The sequence below is a fragment of the Archocentrus centrarchus genome, chromosome 21, assembly GCF_007364275.1.
Source record: "Archocentrus centrarchus isolate MPI-CPG fArcCen1 chromosome 21, fArcCen1, whole genome shotgun sequence".
Lineage (NCBI taxonomy): Eukaryota > Metazoa > Chordata > Actinopteri > Cichliformes > Cichlidae > Archocentrus > Archocentrus centrarchus.
In genome coordinates this window covers 5,122,938-5,149,778 of record NC_044366.1, presented here as the reverse complement: position 1 = coordinate 5,149,778, position 26,841 = coordinate 5,122,938, and the positions used below count along the sequence as shown (strand labels likewise).

General features: G+C 42.2%; 1 protein-coding gene across 4 annotated transcripts in view; it reads right to left on the bottom strand.

Annotated features, from left to right (window-relative positions):
* The window catches only part of tns1b (tensin 1b), a 210,939-nt gene that overhangs the window by 15,861 nt on the left and 168,237 nt on the right, over positions 1–26,841 (bottom strand). For 2 of the 4 annotated variants that reach the window (XM_030757953.1, XM_030757956.1), the window contains exons 12-18: positions 26,461–26,573; positions 26,304–26,364; positions 24,374–24,449; positions 20,683–20,812; positions 20,423–20,488; positions 19,709–19,834; positions 4,015–5,493 (exon numbers count right to left, since the gene is read on the bottom strand). In XM_030757953.1, coding sequence (XP_030613813.1) covers positions 4,015–5,493; positions 19,709–19,834; positions 20,423–20,488; positions 20,683–20,812; positions 24,374–24,449; positions 26,304–26,364; positions 26,461–26,573 — 2,051 coding nt within the window. Of the gene's footprint in view, positions 1–4,014; positions 5,494–19,708; positions 19,841–20,422; positions 20,489–20,682; positions 20,813–24,373; positions 24,450–26,303; positions 26,365–26,460; positions 26,574–26,841 lie in introns of all 4 variants that reach the window. The other 2 variants (XM_030757954.1, XM_030757955.1) reach the window with 1 other exon arrangement.

Sequence of the window (26,841 nt, the reverse complement as noted above, 5' to 3'; positions counted from 1 at the left end):
TCAGGTGTGAGCCAACCAGAACCTGCAGCAGGTGCACAACAGGTTCACCCAAAAAAGCCGCAACAAAAAAAACCATAATCAAAGTATATATGCACTATTAACTATTATTAAAGTGCATACTTATATATGCACTTAATTACTTACTATTACTTAATAATTCATGTGAGAAGGCCCTGCTGCTAATTCTGTGGGAAACTCTGATGTGACAAAGAGCTTCTCTTATCTCACCACTGGCAGATGTTTCTGTGGACATCTGCAGACACAACCTGAAAGCCTGACTGTTGTGGAAACTAAAAATATTGATCACCCCATTCACTGCGCTTCACTTTGAAGTGAGGCAGGAAAGACTTGGCCAAATATTTTAGGAGAAAAGTTGCAGATAGCAGCTATAAAAATGTAGCCGTCAGATAGCTGGGAGTGAAGTTATCTTTCATCGCTTTAACAAAAATTTCCTGTGACTTTTTTCCAAAACTGAATGGAACTTTCCAAATGCATGTCTTATTTTTTTTTCTATTATTATTTTATGTTTTGTTTTCACGCATCATTTTTAAAGGACAGAAAACGGTGCCGGTCTGAGGAGAATGCCTCAAATATTTCAGCACTGGCCAAAACCTTCATCCTGACAGCTTTAAAAATATGCAGTCTGCACCCCCAGAACAGAAACGCACCATTGCACTGAGCCTGGAAACTGACAGCCAGATGTACCCATGATACACTGCTCTACAGCAGAGCACTATCAAACACCATGCTGTTGCCTTAGTGACAGCTAATAGTTTCCAGCTGGGGCTACTGGTAATCCCTTGAACTGATTTTTTTTTTCTCTCCTCTCCTATTTCTGAACTGTTTAAAATCCATCTATCATGGCATGAATTCAAAAAATATAAACTTGATAGCGATCCTGTGGCTTTTTCTCTTCTTCTAACGTGAAAAATGCACTTTCCATATGTGCACACCTGCGACTCAGAGGGCATTTAAGGCGAGACCGAGCAGACCGTAGTCCTGGCAAACTGTTCAGATCGATGAGAGAATTTAGCCGACCTAATGATCTGCACTTTTGTTTTTATTGGTGTATAAATGTCACGGCTGCAGATGTAGTCTCAGAGCTTCTTAAAAATCAACTTTAACATTTAACTGTGACGCAGTGTTGCATCACTGCAAAGGATCTTACTGTCTGTGGTAGAGAGGCCAGACTGAGCCCTTTACACAGAACAATCCTGTCTGCATCATGGTCACTGGTTCTCAGGGGACATATACAGCTTTAGTGATGTTTCCAACTAGGACTGTGGTCCCTCTTTTACATTCGGTGTCTTTTGTCTGGCTTTGTAAATCTTGAAAGTAGCACAAGTGAAAAAAAGCAGCCTTGAATGAGCCCAGTGTATCCTGGCCTCGGTATTGTTCTCCAAGTTTGGCAAAACGGATCTTGTGACATGCAGTCTCCTGGCGAGGGACAGAGACTCCTTTGTGCTTCCCCTGTGTCGTTCTTGTGAAACTTTAACATTGTCCCATAAGGTTTTTTCCTTTTTACGCCACAGTTGGGGTAATTCACTAACCTTGAAGAAGAAAGCAGCAGCTCAGAACAAACAGGGATGAAGGGAGAGTATGTACGAAGAAATGAATCAGTGGTTAGTTTGATGATGATGATGATGATGATGCTCCTCAACCCCAATGATGACAGAGGGAAATGTATGAAAGGGAGGAAGTGAAATAAAAAGAGAAAATGAGCCACTGCAGATGGGCACAGTCCAGTATTAAACACGAGAAACTGTCAAATGCAAACCAAAGCCCACATCAATCAAAGGCAAAGCAGATACAGACTCGGTTTGAAGAAACACTTGAAAAAGGAAAAGAAAAAAAGGGGATCTCCCTTTTTTTTTTCCTTTCCTTGAAGTGTTCCTTCAGACAGGATGGGAGGACCAACCCGAGAGGGAGTGAGAACGGCGGTGCGCAGACTGAGAAGAGGTCATGCTGGGGATGACACTTTGGACACGAGCCGAGTACTCTGGGTAAACAGATGAATGATGAAAGAGAAGAATGATGAGCATGAAACTAAAAAAGGGGGAAAGAAGCAGATGGAGGATGAGAGCTCTGTTAAGAACAGGAGAACAAGAAGATAACAGGAATTTTCTGTTCGTATAGAGGATGGTTTTTCCTGAAAATAAGAGGTTACATAATTTACAGTCACCAAACAAATTGCAAAAGTGCATTTGTGTTTAAAAAAGTAAAAGGCAGTAGAAGTAGTACACTGTATTTTAACTCCTGATGTTAAACGAACATACTGCTGATTCTGGAAAACCTCTTTGTCATGTTCGCTGTCTGAGGTCATAGCTATCGCACTCCTCCTTGTTGGACTTTGTTCCATTTCTTACCGCTCTGCAGGGTGTCTCCACTGCTTATCTAGAGATACTCAACCTGCTGGACTGGAGAGAACACTTCCTGTTTGAGCCTGAGTGATGGGGACTGATGATGTGACACGCAGGAAAATGAACAGTGTTTTCCAAGAGAGATACAGCGCACACATGATGGCATTGACTTTAGTCATCACTACATGTTCTACATTTGCTGCCACAAAGGACAGAGAGGAAAATCATAAACCAAATTTAGTCAGTCATGTGAGCAAGTTTCTATTGGACTCTATGGAGTCCTGTGGAAAAACTAAGTGCAGCCCATGAGTCAGCAGCTTACAGAACCTCCTTTAGCAGCAGTAAGTTTAAGGAATGGTTTTCTGTACGACTTTCAGTCTCTGAACTCTGGCCCCATCTTCTTTACAGCATTGCTTCAGTTTATGGAGGTTTGCAGGCAGACATTTATGCACAGGTCCCACCACAGCATCAGGTTGAGGTCTGGACTTTGACTGGACCGTTGCAGCACCTTAATTCTTTTCTTTTTCACCCATTCTGTTGGAGATCTGCTGCTGTGCATTAACCAATATAAGCTGAGCTTTATCTTTCAGACGGCCTCACATTTGACTCTAGAATACTTTGGTATACAGAGAAGCCCGGGTCCTGTGGCTGCAAAACAAGCCCAAATTGTCACCCCTCCAACACCGTCCTTCACATTTGTATGGCTGATGTGCTGTTTTTGTTGTTAAAAGACAACAAAATGGTATTGTGCATTATGGACAAACATCTCCACTTTGGTCTATCTATCCAAAAGACATTACAGAAGCAACTTAAGCCATGGTACCATGTTCTACAGTCTTATTTCTTATGGAAACAGTAAGGCTGTATTTACTTGGGACTGCATAGTTTTTCACATTTTTCACATGACTGTAGTAGGAGTGTATGACCTGGTCAGTTCTGTGACAGACCTCATGGTAGCAATATTTTAGAAAGAGACAATGTCAGGCGAACAGCGCTGTCAACTCTTAACACCTGCTATATCATTTAGAAATGGGCTGTGTGAGCTGTATACAAGAGCTTTATGACATGAACTAGAAACTAAAGTGAAAGTAAGGCAAATATCAGTAACACCTTTTTTTTTTGGCAGCTCACTCCAAAAGGTATTTTGTGCTCTCAAAGATGTGAACAGTTTGCTAAATTGGCATAAGTGAGTATAACGTTTGTGTGACTCCAAATCTTGCATCTCTCTTTTTTTTCTTTTTGACTATTGCAATATCAAATTTATTTCATGATGGTTTTTGGGAAAAAAAAAAAAATCACAAAAATTATATTATAGTGATAAATATAAAAATTGTGAAAAAAGCAACAATGCCACGAGTCAAATTTATCCATAACTTTCTTTACACATTTACATATGTGCATTATTGACACACAAAGCTGAACGTACTGTAGGTGGAGATTCATGCCCTTACAATCAGTCTGTAGTTACATGCAGTCTGTAGTAATAATGATTTTAAAGCTGTTTTTTTTTTTTTTAATTAGAATGTATATCTGTTATTTTTTTAGAATATAAAAATCAGTGAGATCACTTAAATACCTTTGGAGATACAACCTGCTGCATAGAAATGTAAAGATTTGCTTTGGTGTAAGCATAAAATAAACTGTGTGGTCTTACCAGCCACTCTTTGGGCCACCAGACCCTCAACAGTGAAGACTTCATCAGGCTCACTATCTCTTGGCTGGGGTGATGCTGAGGCAGTGCTTGGGCTTCTCTGGGGTTCCGAGGCCTCTGCAGACTGGGGCAGCATGGTCGGTGGGTAAGTGCTGATTGTCTTGATGTGGCCACTTACAGTTGGGGGGGCTTGTGAGGAAGTACTAGTTGCAGCTGTTCCAGAGGTGTAACTCAGAGATCCTTGGACAGGTGCAGGCTCTGGTGTACTGGGTTTCACAGGTGGTGATGAGTGGCTGGACACGGGGCCTGAAAAGTGGGTGTGAATGGTTGAATCAGCCTGGTAGGAGGGCCTGGATTGGCTCTGTGAAAAGGTTGGCTGAGTGGTCACTACAGCACTGTTTTCCCGCAGTGGAACACTTTGGGATTTTGTCACCAGTGAACGGCCTGGTTCCAGGTCCATCATGAGGAGATTAAGGGTTTCAATTGATTGCTCAATCTCTTGTTGCGAGGCGCTGTGGCGATGAGGGAACTGTGGCAGGCTGTGGTGGCTGGGCATGGCTGCTAGAGTGGGAGGCGGACTAAAAGTGAGCCCTTCAGTTACTGGCTCTTCTGGCACGCCGAACCGCTGCCAAACATTGAGACCACGCTGGACAGCATCCCTACTACTAGTGGTGCGGGTGGGAGCTTGTGGCATAGACTTTGGCTCTGCACCAAACGACTGAGAGCGGTACAGACTGCCATTCTCAGTAGCCATGTAACTACCCGAGGATGGGGTCGAACCACTGTGGGGCAATGTGACAGCCTTGCCAAGCTGTGGTTGGACGGTTTCCAGAGGCTTTTCGGGGACGCTGCGCTCCAGATATGGCACATGGTCCTGGCCATTGATAATGGACTCAGACTGATAGTAGAGATCAGCTGGTGTAGCCCGCCCATCTGTGGAAGAGAATGTCCCAAGGCTGTCAACGCTGTTGCCCTCTTGACTGGTAGGAAGCTCATCATCTAAAATGTCAGTCTCACGGTCAATGTTACTGTGCCCATTAACATGGACCTGTGCAGGCACCAGGTGAAGCATCCCTCCAACAGCAGATGTTGGAGTGGACAGGAAGGCCTGCCTGTGCATGGGCCCCTCCAAGCCACTCAGTAGCTGCTCTAGTTCCTTTTTCTCTTGGGGACTGATAGATTGTTGGGCGGGTGGAGCTTGTTGATGGACTGAGCGTAGCTCCTCACCCGCAGCGATGTGTGTTTGGCTCACTGTGGAAGCCTGAGGAGCTGCTGTTGCTTCATCAGTTCGGTCAGTTTTGATAGAGGCAGTAGAGTTTCCTGAGTCGCTGCTCACAGACAGGGCGTGGTCAACCGCAGGTAAAGCATGTTCAACAGCAGAAGGTGGAAGGCCGTTCGACGTGACTGTTCCTTCAACAGACTCCTTTTTGCGAACTTTGGCATAGAGGCTGCCGTCCAGGGGCCCTTGGGTATGAATGACTTCTAAAACATACAAGTATGAAAATGCATCATTAGAGTCACATTAAGCCAAATAAAACAATCAACAATGCCTACATTTTACTCAACCCTTTAATTTTCTATTGCCCAAGTATTTTTTTTTAGAGCCACAGCAATTTGACCATTACAGAAATAAATGTGCAATTTTCTAAATTTAAGCACATGGCATTCATCGAGACATTAAGAAGGAAAAAAGTGTGAGCAGCTATCAGAGAGATGCTGGGTATGAAGAGGTTCTGCGGGCACAGCCAAAGCAGCTGCAGTAAAATTAAACACTGGCTCATGTCCACCTATTCTACCAACTTCAGGAAATGAGCGGGGTCTGTGGCATGTGCTGTGGAAAAAACGATGAAATCACAAGGGCCTGCCTTACACTTTCTCCAGCCACTTGCATTAATCTGTATCACCTGAGAAATACTGGCCTATCAGCAGATGAATTTGCTGCTGATTTGATTTTTGAGACACACACACACACACACACAGAGTATACTGTTCAGCCACAACCAAGTCTAACGAAGAGGAAGTAGGGTGCCCCAATCAGAAAGTTTTAGTCATCACTGGAAAAATCTGCCTCACTGAGTAAGGAAGGCCTGGTGACGTTTTTCTGGCCTATGCAACCCAAAGCAAAACAAAACAAAAAAGTCTGAAAACACACGTGCATTTATACACGTCAGCTTACATGCACGTTTTTTTCCTCTCTCATCCAGCCAGCGCAGTAACCCAATGCCAACCGAATTAGCAGCATTTCCACGTGATCATAATGGGAGTCCAATCTTCAAGAACGTCATGCCAACAAAAATCGCAACCTACACCCTGCACACCATTTACTGACAGCTAAACATACTTCGGGAGAGTAAAGGGAAAAAACAGTACCTTCTCAAACAATTCCTCGTGTCTATTCCACTGTCTATTAAAGTTCCTCACTCATAACACATGATTAGGCATGCCCTGATAACCAATTCAGATTTTACAGCTGGGAACGGAACTGCACAAAGACGCCGTCTGTGTCTCGGTACCTTATAGATATCTCCATCTCAGCTTTAGTGAATACGGGGCTCTGTAATGGAGCTTAGTGGGCGTACACAAGCTGGGTACTGCAAGGTCTCCTTGACTGGGCTGGGGCTACTTGCCAGGGGAATGGCGCACTGTCAGGCCGCTGGTGGAAACAGATCTGGTGGCTCCTGGTCACAGAAACATTGGAGGTTTTCTACTACTAATCCCTTAGCGAGTTTACTTTGGTAGATTTGTGCTCCATATGTGCTCTGCAGAAACTGCAGAATCACATGCCATTTGGAGACCCAACGTTCGGTCTATACAGAACCAGCAGTTGAGTCAGGTCACCATCTCAATACTCAAAGTAGTTACCATTTTCTGTACATACCGATTAGAATGACAGTGTTCAGATTTCTGGTAGCTGTTATTGTGGATGATTCACTGAAGTCTCTACTGAAAAGTTCACTGATAAAACAGGACACTCCAAATCAAGTCATCATGACATGTTTATGTAGCCCATGAAACTACTTGGGTATCCAGTGAGATGAGCACACACACATATACACACACGAGCACACTTTTAATGCATCAGTCATGCCGATAAACATAGACATAAGTCGTGAAAGAAGAGCCGACCTCACTTTCTCCATTTCAGTGCCTTTATAATCACCTGCCCTGCAGCCAAATGTGACTCCAGCGCAGCTAATTTGACATCCTCACTGCTTCAGCTACAGCACTTTAACAAGCTACCTCAAAGTAAGTCACAGCCTTGTCAAAGGAAATGGTAGAAACACCTCAGCAGGAGGTGGTTCCCCTACCTGTGCGAGCAGAGGATGAGAGTACAGTCCCAAACTAAGCTGGGAAAAGCCCTGCAGAGTAGCCCCCGGGGTGGGACATTAAGGATTACAGCAGGAGTTGGTTTTGGCTACTGTTCCCGCTCCTCCTCCCTCTCCTGAATAGCTTGCTGTCTGGACAGAGAGCTGCTGCTGCTGGCTGCTCGGTGGCGTGCACTGGTCTAAAGGCTGCCCCTGTTATGTGTGCGTATGTGGGAGGTCTATCACAACAGGCTATTTAACGATTTACGTGAGAGGTGGAGAGTAAGGGGCCACCAAATTCCACAGTATAGAGTTTGATCAAATGACATCAGTACCTTTAGGTGAGGCTCTCTCAAACATATCTACTTTCATAATGTATGGCTTGCTGTGAGTTATGGACATTTATATTCTAAGAGAACATCTTTTCAATACAGTTGCCCAGACACACTGAATAACATTTCCAGGTAAACACAGATGCCCATCCTTCAGCCGATCAGTGTCAAACACTCATGTAATGGAAAGAGCTACATCGTCCCACAACAGTCATTTAACAAGCACTCGCCAAGCTAGGAAGCAGGGCGCAAACTCCACCCCGGTGCAGGCTGATGGAGAAAACAGAAAAGCTAAGTGGTTAAAAAAACAGAACAGCAAATGTTGATCTTATGTGTGTAGTTACTGTCCAGCTAAAACAATAGATAAATGGTGATTTAGATGATTTATATCAGCTGTTTGTTACATCTTCTAACAATCTTTTTTTCCCACCATTAGAAAAGTGTGTGGTGCACGTCATATCACATCGCCATCTGTATTTATTAGCATGTAGGACAACCACTTTATTATTTCACAGCACAATCCAGAACAATGGACAACAATCACATGCGCCATTCTGACTGAAAATAAACACATGACTGTGGCCTCCACAAACTTTATATCCTCCTAGTTAGACTAACAGATTATCACCAGCTCCCTTCGTTTTTTTTTTTGTCTTCCTCATATCCTTCCATCTGGTCTATTTTTTAAGCAATGTTGATGATGGTAATGATTGCAATGACTCTAGTTGTGCAATGGTGTCACTGTCCCATCCAATTAAAGCCCGGTATAGTCATCCCTCTTTAATTAGCTTGCGTTTTCACTTCAGATACGACGGGACTGATCGGCAGAATTTGTACTACAGGAAATCTAATCTGTCACTTTACACTTGTGAGACTTTTCTTAGGGGAGGAGGACTATTTATGTTGAGGCTGCTTCTGTGTATGCTGCTATGTCTGCTGTCTGCTGCTGAAATGAAATGAACCAACGTGAGCCTCTACAAATAACCTTTGACAGGGTTCCTTCATGTGATAAGAAAGGTCATGTGTACGTATGACACGCTACACTCTGCGTGTCCATGCTGGTGTGTTTTTACATAATCCCTAGGAGGTAAATACTTGTTCAGTGATCCCAAGCATGTTACTCAGAGGAGAATCTCTGCAGCCCAGACCTCATAGCTTTAACTAATTATAACACAGCAGGAGAGACTGAACCAAGTCTGACAGCTGTGGAATGACCAATTGGTCTACATCCGCTCCATTAGAGAACGGTGACAAACACTGTATCACGTAATGCTTTAGAAAGAAGCAGGGGCACATAAGCAGACAGAACACAACACGATTATGATCAGGAGATACAGTGGGAGTCTGGACTGATGTACAGTACTGTGCAAATATCTTGAGCCACCCTTCATTTCATCTATTTTGCTTCCAAGAAGCCAGACTTTCTTGTAATTTTTAAAGTGGTCTTAAGTAATAGTCCCTCAGGCTATCTGAAGAGCTTGAGGAAGAGACTAACGCAACTAAACAAATGGGGGCATTATCCCCATTTGTTTAGTTGAAAAATGCCAAAGATAACACAGTTTGACAGACATAATATTGTATTTTTGCACCAAGAAGGTGATTCCAAAAGAGCTATTAGCCAAAAAAAAAAGCCCCAAAAACCTGACACACGACCTGAGAGATGCAACTGGTCCATCTACTGTTCACTGAAGCCTAATCAGAAGTGTTCTCAGCGGAAGGGCAGCTGTCAAGAAGCCATTCTTATGGAAGGGAAACAGGGAGAAAAGGCTGAGGTATGCCACATTACACAAGAACTGGACTGAAAATCAGTGGCAACAGGTCTGATGGAGCGATGAATCCAAATTTGAAGTGTTTGTTTCAAGAGAGAGGTGCAACTGTGAGTGTCTACAGCCATCTGTAAAACACGGTGGAGGCTCTGTCATGGTTTGGAGCTGCACTTCAGCCAGTGGTGTTGGAGATATTGTCAAGATTGATGGAATTATGAACACAGAAAAGTACCGTCAGACTTTGATTCACCGGGCATTACTATCCGAAAAGCATCTGATTGGCAGTGGTTTAATTTTTCAGCATGATAATGATCCCAACTGCCAATGCAGTTGAAGCATACCTGGATAGAATAATACACAATGGAACACTAGACCTCAATATTATTGAAGCAGTGTGGGATCATTTTGATAGAAAATGGAACAAAAGGCAGCCAACGTCCAAAGAGGTGCTCCGAATGTCCTTCAAGTAGCCCGGAGAACTATTCCTGAAGACATTACAAGAAAACTGCCAAATAGAGTTCATGTGTGTTGAAGAATAAAGGTGGTCACACCAAATATTGACTTTCAAGCTCATTAGAATTGTTCAAGCTCTGTTTATACCTTATATAATGTATTTCAATGAGTGTTTGCATATTTCAATAAACTGTTGCATCTACAATACCAGTCAAGTTTGGACACACTCACCCATTCATAAGTACTGTATTAGAACAGAAAAATGGATAAATAAAACTCTATGAAGGCTTGTAGCTAGAAGGTGGTCCCAGATATTTTGAGGTTCTGTGGGCCAGATGGTGCAACTGTGTGACCTTTGAACCTTGAGCTATGACCCCCTGTGGCAATAGATACCCCCTTACAGCATGTTTCTCCTCAAGCTTAAAAGTATAAACACACATGTGGTGCTCTTGAGAGAAAGAGTGTGAGAGTGTGTGTGGTCACTGCTATCTAAACTAGTCGGGGTGGGGGAGTCCACGTCTTCCGGCCCCAAGTGTTGCATTAATAAAAAGCAATGAGGAAACACTTTCTGAGAATATCCCCCAAGGCCTCAGTGCTACAAACACTAATAGCCGGACAAAAATATTTACATTTAAGAAGCCTGGATGAATAAAGAGCCTCAGTATCTTAACATGAAGGTGTAAGAGTATATATTTATAGCCTGGTGCCATATTTGGTAAAAGTTAATGGCTCTACTATTGATTTGGCATTAAAGCAAGCCTTTACTACATGACTGGGCTCGAGGACACCTACTAAAGTAATACTGTGGCCTCATAAATGATCTACACACAAGAGGCTATCAGGTTTCCTAGGCTGGAATAATTTTACTTGTCAAAACTAATGTAAAAGAGTCAGTGCAAGTTAATAAAGCTGATCTGAAATAAAATAGCATGGTGCTAGTCACGGTAGAAATCTTATTACTGTGAAGAGACTTGGTCCATGGATGTACATGGAAGCACAGTCTGGCTGATACCAACACCCACAGTGCCTAGTCAAATGTAAGTACAGGAACTTGTCCTTGCTAAATGAACACTTGCCCTGCAGCTCATTAAATATAAAAGAAAAACCACTGTGAATCAATCTGTGTAAGTGCAGACTCTTTGGAGTTGGGGAAACAAAGGCCACGGTAATGGATGGTGGGCTCGAGCAGCCGGGAAAACATATTGATTCCCATCGATCCCTTCAGCCTAGGAAACACTGTCCTGATTACAAGTAGTAATATCTGTATTCCAACAAGAAACTTCAAAGATGAACACAAAGTAGATTGGCATCAAATAATATCCCCTCTTATCTAAGTGTATCCAGGTATTTGGTAACCTATAGCCACTACCGGTCAGACATAGTAACTATATTTAGCACAGATACTTCTAAAAACAAACCCAAAAGCATAGCCATAACCTACGCACACCATGAGTTATAAATCAGCCCAACAGCTCATCCTTGCAGAGCATTATGTTTCATCCTGGATGAGGCCGTGTCTCAGGAAAAGTCATCAACGGTCGTTAGCAGCAGAGCTGCAAAAGGAAAATCTTGAGGGCCAAATGAGGAGAGCGTCTGATGAGCTGGCTGCAGCTATCTCACCATAGAGGTGAAGAGAAGCTTTGATGAACCAACTCTTCATAGCCACGGTCTGGAATTACTACAAAGTAAGAACCACAACATTTCCCTTAAAGCCTTGATAGTTTATGCAGATCTTCCTCAAAGCACTTGTCGGCTCTTGTTTTAGTCAACATCCTCATAAATGTCTCGGACACATGCTGGTCTTGCTCCTAACTGATACTTCCTGATATTAGAGCTGTATCAATATGATTTTACATTGCGTTAAACTCTATCTTAAGTACCTTCAGCCAACAAAAACTCAGTTTTTGGTGTATTATGTATAACTTTGTAGTGTCCCAAATGACTGCTGTTACTCTACTTTTTAAGGCATGAGACAGAAAGAGGAAAAAAAACAGGGCACCTGAATTTTTAAAAAGTTGAAGATGAGATTATGACCATTTAGTAGGTGGTATTTCTGTAGCATACTACTCACCAAGAATTAGTGGAAGAAGTAGTTGTTCAAGGATTTCTTTTTTACCATTTTCAGTTTTTCATCAGTTTCAATTGACCATAATCCATTATTTTTTGGATACACATTCTGTCACTAGTCTCTTCTTTGCATCTGACCAAGATGGCATAAGAAGTTCCAACTATCCCTTCATATGCCATTCCTATTTGTGTCAGTCGGCAACCTAAACAACCAGTCTTTAGTGCAGCAGCAACAAAGCCACAATCCCCCACTGGCTCCTTCCCTTTCTAGCTTTGTTTTGGTAAAAACACATAAATCTGAGGTAACGCTATCAGGGACTGAATCTAGGCAGTGATTGTGCCTAGATTCCTGCCTCTCAGGAACTATTGATGGCACTCAGATGAGGGAAATGGAAGTTCGTTGATGCTAGTGTAACACTTTTTCTCCCCCTGTGAAGTGAAGAATATCGTGTTCTGACAAAGACCAGGAATAGTGCATGAATAGACTTCTCTTTAGACGCTAAATAATAACAAGGGAGGAGAGGCCAATTATTCCCAGTGGAACCAAAATGGAAGTGAGTTCTCGCAAAAACTGTAGGCCCTTTCTTCATGTAAAGTTGATCTCCGGTGCCTTTCCACCTCTTTGGCTCAGAAGAAGAGAAAAGAGAGCGACCCATACAGAAGTGCGTGCCAGGCCAGTAACAATAAACAAGACAGTGGCATCCAAGAAGAAAACATTTTGTACTGCTCAGCCTATTTTCTCCTCCACTACTTGATTCAAAATGTTTGGGAGATAAACATAAAGCAGCCTTAACTGTGCAATAGGTATTCCAACACCTGAATGAACCTGAAGGTCTGAATGAACATTTGGCATTTATTGGGGAACGATGCAAGTCGGCTAGAAACAGGTTTATGAGCTCAATCGTCCACAAGCGGCCAAGATGTCCAAGATGAGAGGGTTGCTGCATGTCCTTTTACAGTGCAAAGACCTCAACTGCAGATAAAACAGAGATACAGAGAGAGCAGGAGTGCTTGGCCCACAGCTGGACTAAAGCTATGTCCATACAAAGTTACCAAACCAGTCATTCATTCCCACACATTATGGACGAGCAGCATCAAAACTTTCAAGATTAGCCATTAGTACATAAGCTGAAGTATTCTTATGAGGAATTCAGCCTGTAAGTCAAGTGCACATAATACAGTATTAAAATCTTCACAGTGAAGTGCTAACTCCTCAGCTCACTGTGTTCTGTCACCTAGCAGATACCCCTGCCCCTGTGCCCCTGTAGCCAAGGACCAAACGGGGACACTCTACAACACAAGGCACTTGTTCTCTCTTTGTGCCCGATGCAGTCTTAACTAGAAAGGCCTTTATTTTTCTGACTTGGCTGTTACGCAATCGGGACTGTGCAAAGTTTGGAGTCAAAGCAGCCTAATCCGCCCAAAGCCTTGGACCAGACTGAGGGATTGATAGCATGGAAGCCTGTTGCCAACACAAAGGGCCAGAGATTTGACCTCTGCACAGCCTGACAATGTCTCTGTGCTTCAAATGAGATCACATTTTTATGGAGAAAGTCAATTTTTTTTTCATCAGGGGAACGGGTGTTAGAGTTGCTATAAAGTAGAGGATAAATGGATGTTTAGGCCACTTGATATCATAAGAGGAGGACAGACATGTAGGCGTTAGTCTCATTTTCATTTAATCACGACACAAGTCATCTGGAAAAATCTGGCTTCCATAAGAACATCTGCACGGGAGAAAACTTGGGAATCCATCCCGGGCCACAATCTGAGCAAGTGCCTGAGCAAGTGCTGAAGGCCCATGAGCAACATGCTGACTGTTCATCAAGGATTAAAGGAAGGTGTAAATCAAACAAAGTTCCCCCTCAAAATCCATTATAGGTGCTACATTATTGATAACATTTGAGCAAAATCAAGTGTGATTACAAAATTAAAAGGACAAGAAAAGATGTGATGGCAATATTGAAGTTTTTCAATTAAAGGCACAGCTCACCCCCAAATCAAATTTAGATTATTTTTACCTGTTTTGATTATTTTAGTGTGAATTACCCAGCTTTGCAGAGATCTGCTTTAAAAATACTGCATACTCTACTAAATAGCACTTTCCATCATCAAAGTGACAAAATGTAATTTAAAATCATTTTAGCCACCAGAAAACATGATCCAGTTCCTCAAAACAAATCCACACTTTCAATTAGGAGCTATTTTTTTCTGCTGACTGCACCTGCCAACCTTTACACTCTGCAGGAGGTACCGGCCGTCTACCTGTGACTAGAGGCCTGTGATCAAGACACTGTGACAGAATGTGAGCATTAATGGTGTCCCGGTGTGCTGGCTGCATACTTCTTTTGGTAGGAAAATAGTTCCTATGTGAAACTGCCATTTAGTTACATCATATTCAAGAGACAGAAGACAAATCTACCATCAGTATCTCTAAAACTGGGCATTTCACACCAAACTATTCCAGATGGCTGAACAGCATGGCAGACTAAAGGAAAGAAAAACATTAGTTTTGGGGTGAAATGTCTCTTTAATATTCTTTGAGCTGAGAGCAACTGAAAAAATAGATGTGACTGGAATTTGAAGTGTGCTTCTCTATTTTCTGATTTATCCATAAAACAAAAAAAAAAACTGCATTCCTTTAGAACAAGTAACGGCTGCGTGTCACTGTCTGCGCTAATTTACTGCTCACCTGGCCAACGCACCATTTGAATCACAGTCATCCGTATGGGCCCAAACATAGTCTCAGCAGTGATATCATTCTGTTGCATCAACTTCATCTCCACCAGGCTTATGTAACACTCCCAAACCCACCCCGCCCCAGTCTGTGACTCAAAAATACAGACTTAAATATAAACCCCTCTCTATTGCTATAAGACATTATTAACAAATCGTCTGTGCCCACGGGGCAGGCATGGTCAACTCAGCTTCTGCTGGACTCTGAGCTGTTGGGAACACACATGTTTCTCCCTGTGACTAATGTGCGTGAGATCAAGAAGGAAGCATTAACCTCCAGGAGAGAAAGTACAAAGCAACACAGGGAAATGCTTATTGGACCCTGGATTAAAGTGTAACTTTACATCATCAGAAAAATACGCTAACGTAGACAAATCAAGGACATTTGTGTCCTCTTGTTTCTAGAATTTGCTACTTCCAGGCAAAACGCAGAATGATGCCCTTCATGTTGAGATGAAGGAGGGATCTTGGACATTACTGAAATCACAGAGTTTTGCTGAGATCTAGGAATATCGCTACAATGAAACTGATCATAAAGGAATGACAAAGTCTCAGATCTCAAGGATGCTCAGTCTGGATGGGTTTTTTTTTTTTCTCCCTCAAAATTTTTCAAATAACATTCGCTAACCTAAAAGTTTGTTTTAATCCTGCATATTAGTTTTTAGTTGTCCCTTTATTTTCCCAGTAGGAATAATTCATAAATTCCATAAACGGGGAGCCAAAAAAACAAACAGCTTTCTATCGCTGCAGGATAAAAGCATTTGTAAAACATTAAACATCAAAAGATTAGTGTCCTGGTGAACTTGAAACACTGAGAAACATTAACAAATAGGACACATGGCCAAGTGTTTGGATAATAGACAACCTGAGGTCAAGATGTATTGTCAGAAACTGAAAAATGAAGTTTGTGATTCACTTTAAATTTCTGTGTTACTCACATGTGAGAGACGTCAAACTGCTGAATTAGTGACAACTTTTCTCTCCGGTGTATAAACTGCGCACGGGTTCACGGCCGAGCTCTTCGACAGCTATCAAACCTTGAAAAAAGGCGTCACGGTGAATGGAAACCGAAGCGCTGGACACAAATTCTCCGTGTAACTCTTAGAAACGCTCTCTGCTGAGCAGCAGCACGCACAAACCCACACTGACATTCTCTGTCACTCCTCCTCCCGTGAATGTGTGCACAAAAGAGCTTCACAGCTGAGCAGAAGAGTCCTGCCCTTAACTCCTCCGACTCCTCAGAGGACACAGGGAGAGGAAAATGAAGTCAGTCTGAGAATAAAAGGGCCAAAGTTTGGACCAAAACACAGAACTGTTTCACAGGCCTTTTAGAATAAATGCAAAAAGTTTCTATTTAACTTTTTATACAATATATGCATATATTTTACACAACAAACAGTTATAATTAACATGATTTTAAACCTTCTTGTGAAAAGTATTTCTCTTCCGCCTCATGCAATTTTTATTCTTGATGCATCTCTCATGATTTCTCGTTCTCCTTATCGCTCCTTCTCTTTCCAGTTATTCCAGAAATGCGGCAGGGTTGGCCAACCGAGTGTCTGCGACCGAAGAGTAAACAAAAACACAAGCGTCTGTCACACCGCAAGGGACTTTTGAGTATCCACTGACAAACATGTGATCCACCCTTCACTGAAGCTGAGGGTTCAGACTGTACTGCACATCTGCTCCTCACACAGATTCCTGCAGTAACGAGACCGTTACACAGCAACGCAATCACCAAGAATTCGACCAAAAACGACTACAAATCTGTGGCTGAGAGCTCTAGATAACATGAAGGAAGAGGTCAAAGTGTAACATGTACTGAGATCTCACCCAGTGACCAATTACAGCCAATAAAACATGTTTTTCCTTCTTTTTCTTGGATCTCAGTGATCTCAGAGGTATCCTTAGTATGGTCATCCCAGCGCTGCATGCACAGCAGCTCCACCCACCTGCTGTTCAAACATTCTGTTTGCAAGAAGCAGCCAATCAGAAGAAAGTTGGCTTAAGGGAGTGGAAAGGAGAGGAGCTAAAATGGCTTGGATAGACCGAGGGGGTGCATGTGAGTTATGCAAACCCACTTTAGCAGATTCCAAGACCAAAAATGTGGGGCTGGAAAGCTTTGAAAGAACTTTGCCTTTATTTTTTAAAGTATTAGAGGCCCACAGGTAACACTAGTTAGGCTAAATAGAGCTCTAAGAGCATGTAATATTCTAGCGGTTTCTGCATAAGTCGTTTGTGTAATTGTTGTGATGTTTTGGATGCTGCTTGTGTTGATGCAAGGTGCAGGCATGACAAAAATCCCTGAGCTAAAACTGACCCACAGCAGCTGAAGCTGTTTTTATGGAATAAACACAATAAAAGTCAACATCAATCTTTGGAAACTAACAGCCACAGAGACACCACTTACCCAGAGCTGATCCCAACAAAACATCAGCCCTATAATTTGGAGCTTTATGCAGTGCCCTAATAAGCTAAGGGCTTATGCAAGTAACCTTGTGCTTTTCCCAGCAGTGATCCTGACTGAGTGCAAACCCAGCAACAAGTCTTTTTGTTTCTAACACTTGTGGAGATCTATACCCAGAGCCATTTTTCCTCTTGGTTCTAAGAGTCACTCTCTCACAGGAGTTAATTGCCTTTTCAGCACCAACAAGTATGAAGCCAAAAATCAGTGGAAACACTTCAGTTTACTGGAAACACTTTTTCTATCTAGTCTGTTTTTTTTTTAATTTAAATGCCATTTCCATGCTGAGCCCATTTAAAACACTGCAACACTCTGACTGTGCTGGCTGAGTAAAGTCACAGCACAAAAGGCTATTAAGGGATCACCTTTGAAGTCTTATCGACTACTTCAAACTTAAGTACCTAAAAAAAAGAAAAAAGGCTTGTGACTATGTGTGTGTGTGTGTGTGTGTGTGTGTGCGCGCATATGTGCAGATGCTTAATTTTATCGTGCATATGAGTCTGTGATCTCATTAAAGTCTAATTCAGATTTGACCACAGTATCATCATCAGATGACAGAAGGCAGGATGAGGTAGACGACTTGGACCAGACTGATAATTTAAACACACACACACACACACACACACACACACACACACACACACACAGAAACAGAGTGAGTGGAGACTTACACCTATTCTATTTTAGCAGAGCCTATTTCAAGCTGCCGCTGAGTGTTAGGTAGACATTTTATGGGCAGTGATAGAAGGAACCCAAGTGACCTCTGACCTTTAACTATTTAGGCAGCTAATAAACATATAAACTTGTTTCCAAAAAAAGTTGGGATGTTGGATCAAATATTTATTTTAAAAAAGCAAACAATGATTTTTAGGGCTTTTCTTTAAATGTTTGCTCACTTTGAATTCGATACCAGCAGCATGTTTCAAAAATATCGGGACAGTCACTTGTGTACTGCTGTGTTGGATCTTCTTGTAACCACACAGAGTCAGCGATGAAAACCAGACGTTCTCCCACTATTGCTTGATACTGGATTACGTTACACCTGCAGGAGCTGCCATGAAGCTCCTGACACACAGTTTTTGTGCTAATGTTAACAGAAGATTTGGGATTGTGCCGGTACCGCAAAGCATCGGTGACTTACGCACACACTTTTACTCTATAACTTTGCCTGATCTGCCACTTCCTGGCTGAGTTGCTGTGGTTCCTAACACCTTCCGTTTTGCAGTAACACCACCTGAGCCCTGCTATTCAAATACATGCAGAAAGTGATCTGGCTTTCTTGAAAAAGACACCACCAGGATTGCAGCACATGTTGCTCCAACACCTGTGCAGTACACATCTATACATCATTCTGCTTTAATGGGCCCGTCACTGATGTGCAGGTTAAACGTGCCATGCCACGTACACTAACGTCCTCCCTTTCCCTCAGCTGATAACAAGCTGGATGGTTCCTGCTCTCTTTAGCTTGGAGGACTTTCAACTTGATTTCCAAATTGAATTTCAAATTTTAATTTTAACCAGAGCACAGGACAGTCTCCCACTTCACCTGAGTCCATCTTTTATTTCAAAGGTGTTGGTAGGGGTTTTTTTTGGTTTAAAAGTCAAAGACGAACCCTCCTAACATGTGTGGTACTTTTCGAAAGGAAACGGCTCCCTGCTGTTCCTAAGGGCGTAACATTGCTTCCTTTTTTGGGTGGCAAAGAAAGCAGCACTTTGGTCACAGGGAGACCATTTCTCCCTCAAAAGGAAGCTTCTGTCCATGCCTGTGGCTGAACCCAGGAATGTCTCGCACTGCGCTCTGGAAAGCAGTCGGGTTCGGTCCCACGGGGCCTTCGGTTTCTCTGCGGTGATAATTTCACCACAAATGAATTCAGCGGTACCAATGCCTCTCCTCCCTTTCAAAATACAATTTAACATGTACATGTACAGCATTACAACCTGGTAATGTAATTTTAGGGTTATTTTTGGTAGTTGGAGGACAAAGTATTATGTGATATGATGCTTTCAGTGTACAGATGTGATGCATTAGGACAGCTAAGCGTTTTTTTCCTGTATCTTTCCTAAAAAGATGTTCCAGCAATGGTTTGAACTTAAATGCCACCTCAGTTCGACCTCAATATGCGGGAGATTTAAAGAGATGAAAGTGTTTAAACTCCATTAGGAAAAGACCTGAATGTGTCCTCTGTGTCACGCAGAAAGACAAAAACAGCCTTGTTCGGGTCACCGTGGTTACACTGTTTTTGTGTGTGGCTGTGTGTGCTTAAGAGAAAGAAAGAAGACAAAGAGCAAAATGTCTCAACTTCCTTACAGCCACATTAAAATCAATTTCCAGGGTCATGTGTAACAGCAATTTAAAGTTACCTCCTGCCCATATATGTCACTACAGATAATCTACTCAGTCTTATTCCATGACTTTGATAATCCACATAGTGAAAATAAATTTGAAAATCATTATATATTAATCTCCACTGAATGAAACCTACCATGAGGCACAGCTGTAAAGATCCAGTGGAACTTACACCTGTAGAACATCTGAGTTCTACACAGTAAAGTGTGAAGGATGAGGGTTCCTACCGTTCTCGCCGTCTGTGGCGTCCTCGCAGTTCTGATTAAAGTTTTCGTAGGAGTCCCAGCGGATCAGAGGATCTTGAGTGTTGTAGTCCACCGAGACGCTTGGCCCGTTCTCCAGGTGGTCCATACCTTGACCAGAAGTACAAAAAGACAGAGCGGAAAACGTGAATGTCTTTACATCTCAAGAACGGCAAGCCTATTCTTACTGGGATTTAAAAAAACAAACAAAAAAAAAACTGAGTTTATCTTGCGAATTATTTTACTATTTGATTTCATAAATGCCCTTCGATAGACTGACGACCTGTCCAGGGAGTACCTGACCTCTGGCCCTATGGAGAGTTGGGATAGGCTTCAACCCTCCTACAACTCTAAATTAGTTAAGGATGGAAGGATGGATGGATGGATGGATGGATGGATGGATGGATGACTAAAGACATCATGGAGTTCTTTTTCTAAGTGGAGGGTGTGGCTATCTTCTAATAAAAAGTCCCTGTAATGCTGTAGCTCTCAGTCAGATACACACCAAAATGCAGAACTTAAGGCTACAGAATCAATGGGTGATGCCACAGTAGCTACAGCCATCTTTTATATACAGTCTATGTCAGCATCTTTACTATACACAGCTAACTCGGCAAAATGCTCGTAAATTAAGCATGATGGTGAACTACATGGAAAATGCACAGGATAGCCAATAAGACCCAACACATTGATCCTTACCATGTATTTTCTCTGGTCCAAAGGAGAAAATAAACTCCACTTTTCCATATTCTGGAAATCTATCATCTGCACCAAAGAAAGAAAGAGAGAGATACGTACTCTTTAGAGCTAAAGAGAAATATACTATTTTGTGGGTTGTTACAGTGACAAAGTGTTTTTTTTTTTTTAATCCATTCATTCAGATGGATAAAAAAGTTAATTGGTTGCAAGAGGATTATCGTGCCATTACCAGCATCACTGTAGAGTTTCAAATCTTTTACCTTTGAATGTCTCATCGAGCTCATCTTTTCCAAAGACAATTCCCAGGTCGTGAACAGCGCAGGTGTGAAACTGCACCCGGAAGATCACATCTCGGCACGGGCTGCGGTAGCGTTTGTGGTAGCACTTGAGCTGCAGGGCGATAAAACAGAACTCAGCAGGTCTGTAAAACAGGGCTGAACTGCAGGTAAATAAATGCCTTTTAGGGCAGCATACGCAACAAGCATAAGCAATTCTTGTTTATTCATAGTGTCATTTATATATATATATATAAACACTGTTTTAACCTGAAAAATCAAATCACAGAATTGAGCCAAAGGAACTTTGATTCACTGCTGGCTCAGCAAAAACCTTTTTATTATTATTATTATTTATCTATATCCCTTGTAATGGAAGGCCCGTCCACATTCATTATTATCCAAACTGGTTCTCCAAACACAGCAGCTTTCAGAACAACACTAAAACCACACACAGGAAAATTTCCTCTCTCCCTCCTGCTGTTTCCTGACGGGAAGCCTTTTTTTTAAACCAGGGCCTCATGTTTACATTCACTGGAAGAATACTGAGCCAAAGAACTGTAATTATTCCTTACAGTGGATAGAAAGAATAAAAAAAACTGACAAACTGATTATACCATATCAACAAAGAAATTAAAAATAAGAATTGAGTCTACTTTCTGAGTGTGGGTTAACCATAAAACCAAAACATTTACATAAAGCTTTCTGGGATATCGTAAAGGTCCCTCTGAGACGTTCGTTACTGCTGCTGAGCCGAGCTGCAAAAAAAACTGCAAAAACAACCGATTCTGCTGATTTTATGCTAACGTGCTGCCTTCAGGGTTCAATTTTCATTTTCACGCTGCGACTTTAAATATCCTAAAACTGTTCTTCCCTCGTTTGTGAAAAGGTTACTTTTAATGTGCAAGGAATAGTTTGACATTTTGGAAATTTGGCTTATTTGCCTTCTCGCTAACAGTGAGAAAAACAAGGAGATAAAGATGTGGGCTAATTATGAAACTAGTGCCAGGAGATGCTAGCTTAGCCTAGCATTAAAAACTGGAAACAAAAAAAAAAGAGACGTCCAGAGATTAAAAAGAAAAAAAAATCCATTTATAATGATCCCCATTCAAACTCAAGAACAATGTTTTATCATAATTACTGTATTTACTGTTAAAGTTGTGCAAAAGTGTCATTCTTACACTAGAAAGACAAAAGTTTAGCATATTCTTAAAACAACAAAAAAATCTTAATCTCACATTTAGTTTGCTGTCCTGCGAAAACCTAAATACATCCCATAATTCAGTGGCTTGTAGAACCACTGTTAGCAGCAATAAGTTGAAGCAACGATTTTACACGTGACTTTTTCAATCTTTCTCATTGTTGTAGAGGAATTTTGGTCCACTCTTCTTTACAGCGTTGCTTCAGTTCATTGGACTTTACAGGTATTTGTTTCTGCAAAGCCCTCTGAAGGTCCCACCACAGCCTTTCAGTCAGGATGACCTCTGCACTTTGGCCTGTTGCAACACTTATTATGATTATTTTCTTTGTCAGTTATCCTGTTATAGATTTGCTGCTGTGCTTGGGATCATCATTGTGTTGCATGACCCAGTTTCAGCCAGTCTTTGGCTACTGGACAGATGGCCTCACATTTGACTCTGCAAGGTGCCCGGGTCCTGTGCCTGTAGGATAAGCCTAAATCATCAGTCCTCCACCGCAGTTTGTAAGAGAGGTTTTGTGCAGATATGCTGAGTTTGGCTTTCGCCGATCGTGGTGCTGCATTATGGCCAAACATTTCCTGTTTGTCCGAAGGACATTGTTGTGGTTTGTTCAGATGCAGCTTCTGCAAACCTAAGCCATGCAGCCGTGTTCTTTTTAGAGAAAAGATTCTTTCTCCTGGCAGCCGTTCCAAACAAGCCACGCTTGTTCAGTCTCTTTCTAACTGTACTGTCATGAACTTCAGCATTTAACATGCTAACTGAGGCCCGTAGAGTCTGACAGGAGCTCTTGTGGTTTTTGTGCAGGTTCTTTGAGCATTGCGTGGTCTGACTTTGGGGTGAATTTGCTGGAACGTCACTCCTGGGAAGATTGGCAACTGTGTTGAAGGTTTTCCACATGCAGGATACTTTGATTTTTGTACAGTAACCTTTGTCACTGCACAACGATGGACATCAAATTGTTTGGAAGATTTGGAAGATTGTAGCATATTTTTAATAAAAGCTGCCAACACTGGCGGATGATCGGATAATCAAGCACATTTGATGCCCACCATCTGCCTGATAAACACTTTTCCTGCTTCCATAGGAATTAAAAAGGTATTTAGTTTTCACAGGACTGCATACGGTCCATTAGAGGTGCCAAGAGGTAGATTTTGTTACATTGTGGCAGTCTCTATTCTTCCATCTCATGCTAATGTAACCAACTGCTGCTCATTTATGATACAGAAATGAAAGAGCGGTATCCATCTCCTCATCTTTAATAGCATTCACCAAGAAGGCCATTAAAGATTTTCCCAAAATGTTGAGCTGTCCTAACTTCTTTTGCCTTTTGGGCCTATAATGATGTTTTATTATAAACTCAAACTTTAAAAATTATTAAAACAAACTGGCCAATGAGAGAAAATGACAGCCAAACCAGAAGAATTTCAAATATATTTATGAAGATTTTTCTCTGCAATTAGCTTTAATCTGACCGATCAGAAATACAAAACCATCACAGTTTAAAATGCAGGAGCCCTCTGTGCTAATGTCCTGTCACATTTTCCCTATTATCTGAAAAATAACCAGCATCAGCAAGCAGCGCCTCAGTCTGAAGGTGCACTCAGCAGAATCCATTAGACGGTGTTAAATAAAGGATGAGATACGAGTTCAGCTTTGAGGGCCAAAACAGCCCAGGGCACAGACTGAGTGCTCACTTTATAATTCTTCATGCTGAAATTATGCGCCCCGAGGACATCCCACGGATGATATTATGGAATGACAGCACAAGCAGAAACTTTGCTGATGTGTGCACTTCTTCTACACGCACATGAAAACCGGAGGCTCTCACAGGTGCTGCTTAACTCGGGATCTTTCAGGAATTTTCATAAAAATTCCCTCAATCTCTCAACGAGTTACAGTGCTACATCTGACGTGAGGCTTTGTTAGAAATGATTATGTCTTGTTATAGTGGTACCTCATGTATCCTCAAATGCTATTTGAAAGGACACGCACTGCCTTTTTCACGTCATAGTTTCCAGCAACATATTGTGTGCTAATGAGGGCCTATAAACTGAGGTACAGGACTCGGTCCAACTGTCTTTCCCTGAGTTTTTACGGCCCCATTTCTTCTGTAAATGGTGACTATAAACCGCTGCAGCACATGCATTCAGCACATACAGCCAATGTTTGATTGGAAACACAGACAGGATTCCCTCATTACTATTATCCAATAAAAATAAAAATATCCTGCATGTATTTATTGTGCATTTCTATAGCTGTTCTCACTTTGGTATTCATATTTTTTTCCTTTTCTTCTGGCAGAAGTAAGACGATAATCATTCCGTGTTACTGGCTTCACACTTGTGAATTTAGCCAGCGATAAAATGTCAAGATTCAGCTAAAATCCACAGAAGCCAGATGATTTATATTTTACAAACAGCTGAAAGACTACTGAGGATTTTTTTTTTTTATCTGGGGTATGTCTGTGCTGTTCTTACCAGGATGTCCCCCTTCAAAAGGAGGCCAGGCTCAATGGTGATGCAGATGCTGGTCTGGCTGTCGCCCTGCACGTTACTGCAGAGAGATAAAAACACAACATGTCACACGAGAGGCTTGTTTTTAAATCATCAGCAAATCCAGCATCGCTCCACTGCATCCGCTTTTGTTTCTGATGCTACTTCTCTGGAAATCACTCCCTTTTCTTTGCTTTAACAGCGGCCTTCGCCGAGTGTAACCTGTGGTGCTTCTGGGTGTTAGTGCCCGCACGAATGTCCGGGTGGGAGAGAAGGATCAAAGGGAGGACGGTGCTAAGAGGGAGCATGTGAGACAAAGTGAGGAAGAATGTGATCACACTGAGGCTTTGAAGAGTTTGGAAATGTATCTGCACTGACTGTTTCACAGTAACTGTAGCAGACGTGCAGTAAAAGTGAAAGGATGAAGGAGTTTAAGAAATACTGTAGCAACAACAATGACTGTTTTAGATTAGCAGGTTATAGAGTCATAATATATACTGACCAATCGCATTTGCTGTCCTTTTATGAGGTGATGTAATGGGAAAGCAGGCCTAAGCTTGCAGTTTCCAGGAGCTCAAGGTAAACGGACGATGGCAGCTGAAGCAGTGTGTATGATACTGGCCGTCTGCTCCATTTCACAGTTCCACCCATAGAGAGGTTCATAAGTTTTTGGACTGTAGTTTTGCCTCTGGACACCATCACAGTGATTTTAAACCAAACAGCTTTATCAAAAGTATTTTATTAATTGTTCAGGACTATCATCATTTTAAATATGAGGATTGTTTTTAATACTTAAGTCGAAAATCCTTTGCTGCCAGTATGACATGCATGGACCCATGGATGCCACCAAATGCTCTGCCAGGCCCTCACTGCAGATGCCTTCAGTTGCTGCTTATTTGTGGGTCTTTTTTTTTTTCCTTCAGTAACTGAAAAGCTGCTCTATTCAGTTGAAATCAGGTGACTCACATGGCCACTGAAGAATATCCCATTTCCTTGCGTTGAGAAACTCAGGCTGCGTTTGCAGTTTGCTTTGGGTCTGTCCGGTCAGTTTTGCAGCATTTGGTTGAATCTGAGCAGAGAGCATAGCCCTGTACACTGCTTCTATCAGCACTCACATCATCAATAAACACTAGTGACCCAGTTCCATTGGCAGCCACGCCATAACACTGCTTCCACCATGTGCGGTGTACTATGGGGGACTATGAAAAAAAAATGGCTGTAATTGCTAAAAGTCTTAGTTCAATACTTTTCCAAACCTTTGACTTAAAGCTGAAAGTCTGCTCTTGGTGGTGTGCAGAGGCACTGTTCAAATATTTATGGATTTCACTGTAGTTTCAGAGTCCTCCAGTTGTAAGTAGAAAAGTAGAAAAAGCAGAAACGGACTACTTCCTAAATTATGGCACCTAGATTTAAACTTTAATCCTTTCAAACAAGGTGAAAATGCAGGATGTGTGCCTGTCTCACCTCTCAGAGGGCAGTACTGCTTTCACCTGCTTTTTTCTAACCTCTCCTCTTCCCAAAAACAACAACAGAGAGCCACAGAATCCATTGTTTCCTGTCTGGCCCTGGGAACCAGCAGGGTCCTCTGGCATGAAAACCCTGCAGGCATCCACACAGATGCCTGTCTGCCTCTTTCATTGGCTCTCCAGTCACAAATAACACTAGACATGATTATGGGATCTAAAGTGGAGAAACAAGAGCCTGCAGCTGGGGAGGCTAGCTAAATATAATAACGTGAGCCAAGCGAGGAGTGTAAGCTGGCAGGAGGGGTGCTGTGGGTGTGTATCAGGGGGCAGGGGGAGTCAGAGGAGAGGCAATGAAGGAAAATCAGAGTTTTTATTATTGAGCCGTTACGAGCTTGCTACCCCTGGAACCTTGTAAAAGCATTTGAGCGTGAGTGCGTTTCAAGACTTACTAGATCCCAGATGTGTAGATGGGCTGCATGGCCTGGTAGATTTTGAGAAAAGGACGACAACCTGTGACAAAAAAATTCAATTAAAAATGTGGCTCAAAAACAAATGATGTGGGGTGAAGTGCTTAACTGTGAGCAGATATGTGCGTGAGACACTCGCCTCCCTTGGACTCGAAGTTGGGGATGCCGTGCATGATGACGTGATGGAGGAACAGCGGCTTGTTGTTGATCTTGATGTGTCCGGACAGCAAGCCGCTGAAGTACTCCACATACCTGAGTGAAGAGAGGGATCAAAGCGACGTCCAGTGTTTTACAACTAAAGGATGAACACATAATCCTGACACAAGCTTTCACTTTGACCTTTAGCTCGTCAGCCATGTTAAAAGGAGCCAAAAAGCTTGATGCATTAAATACTTTAAAGCAGCAGTAATCACTGTTTGAGACAAACCAAAGAACAACCCAACTCTGCACATTCAGCCAATTACAAATCTTTGATTTTTGCTTTTCTGCCAACCAAACAACACAACTGAGAAACTGCCAC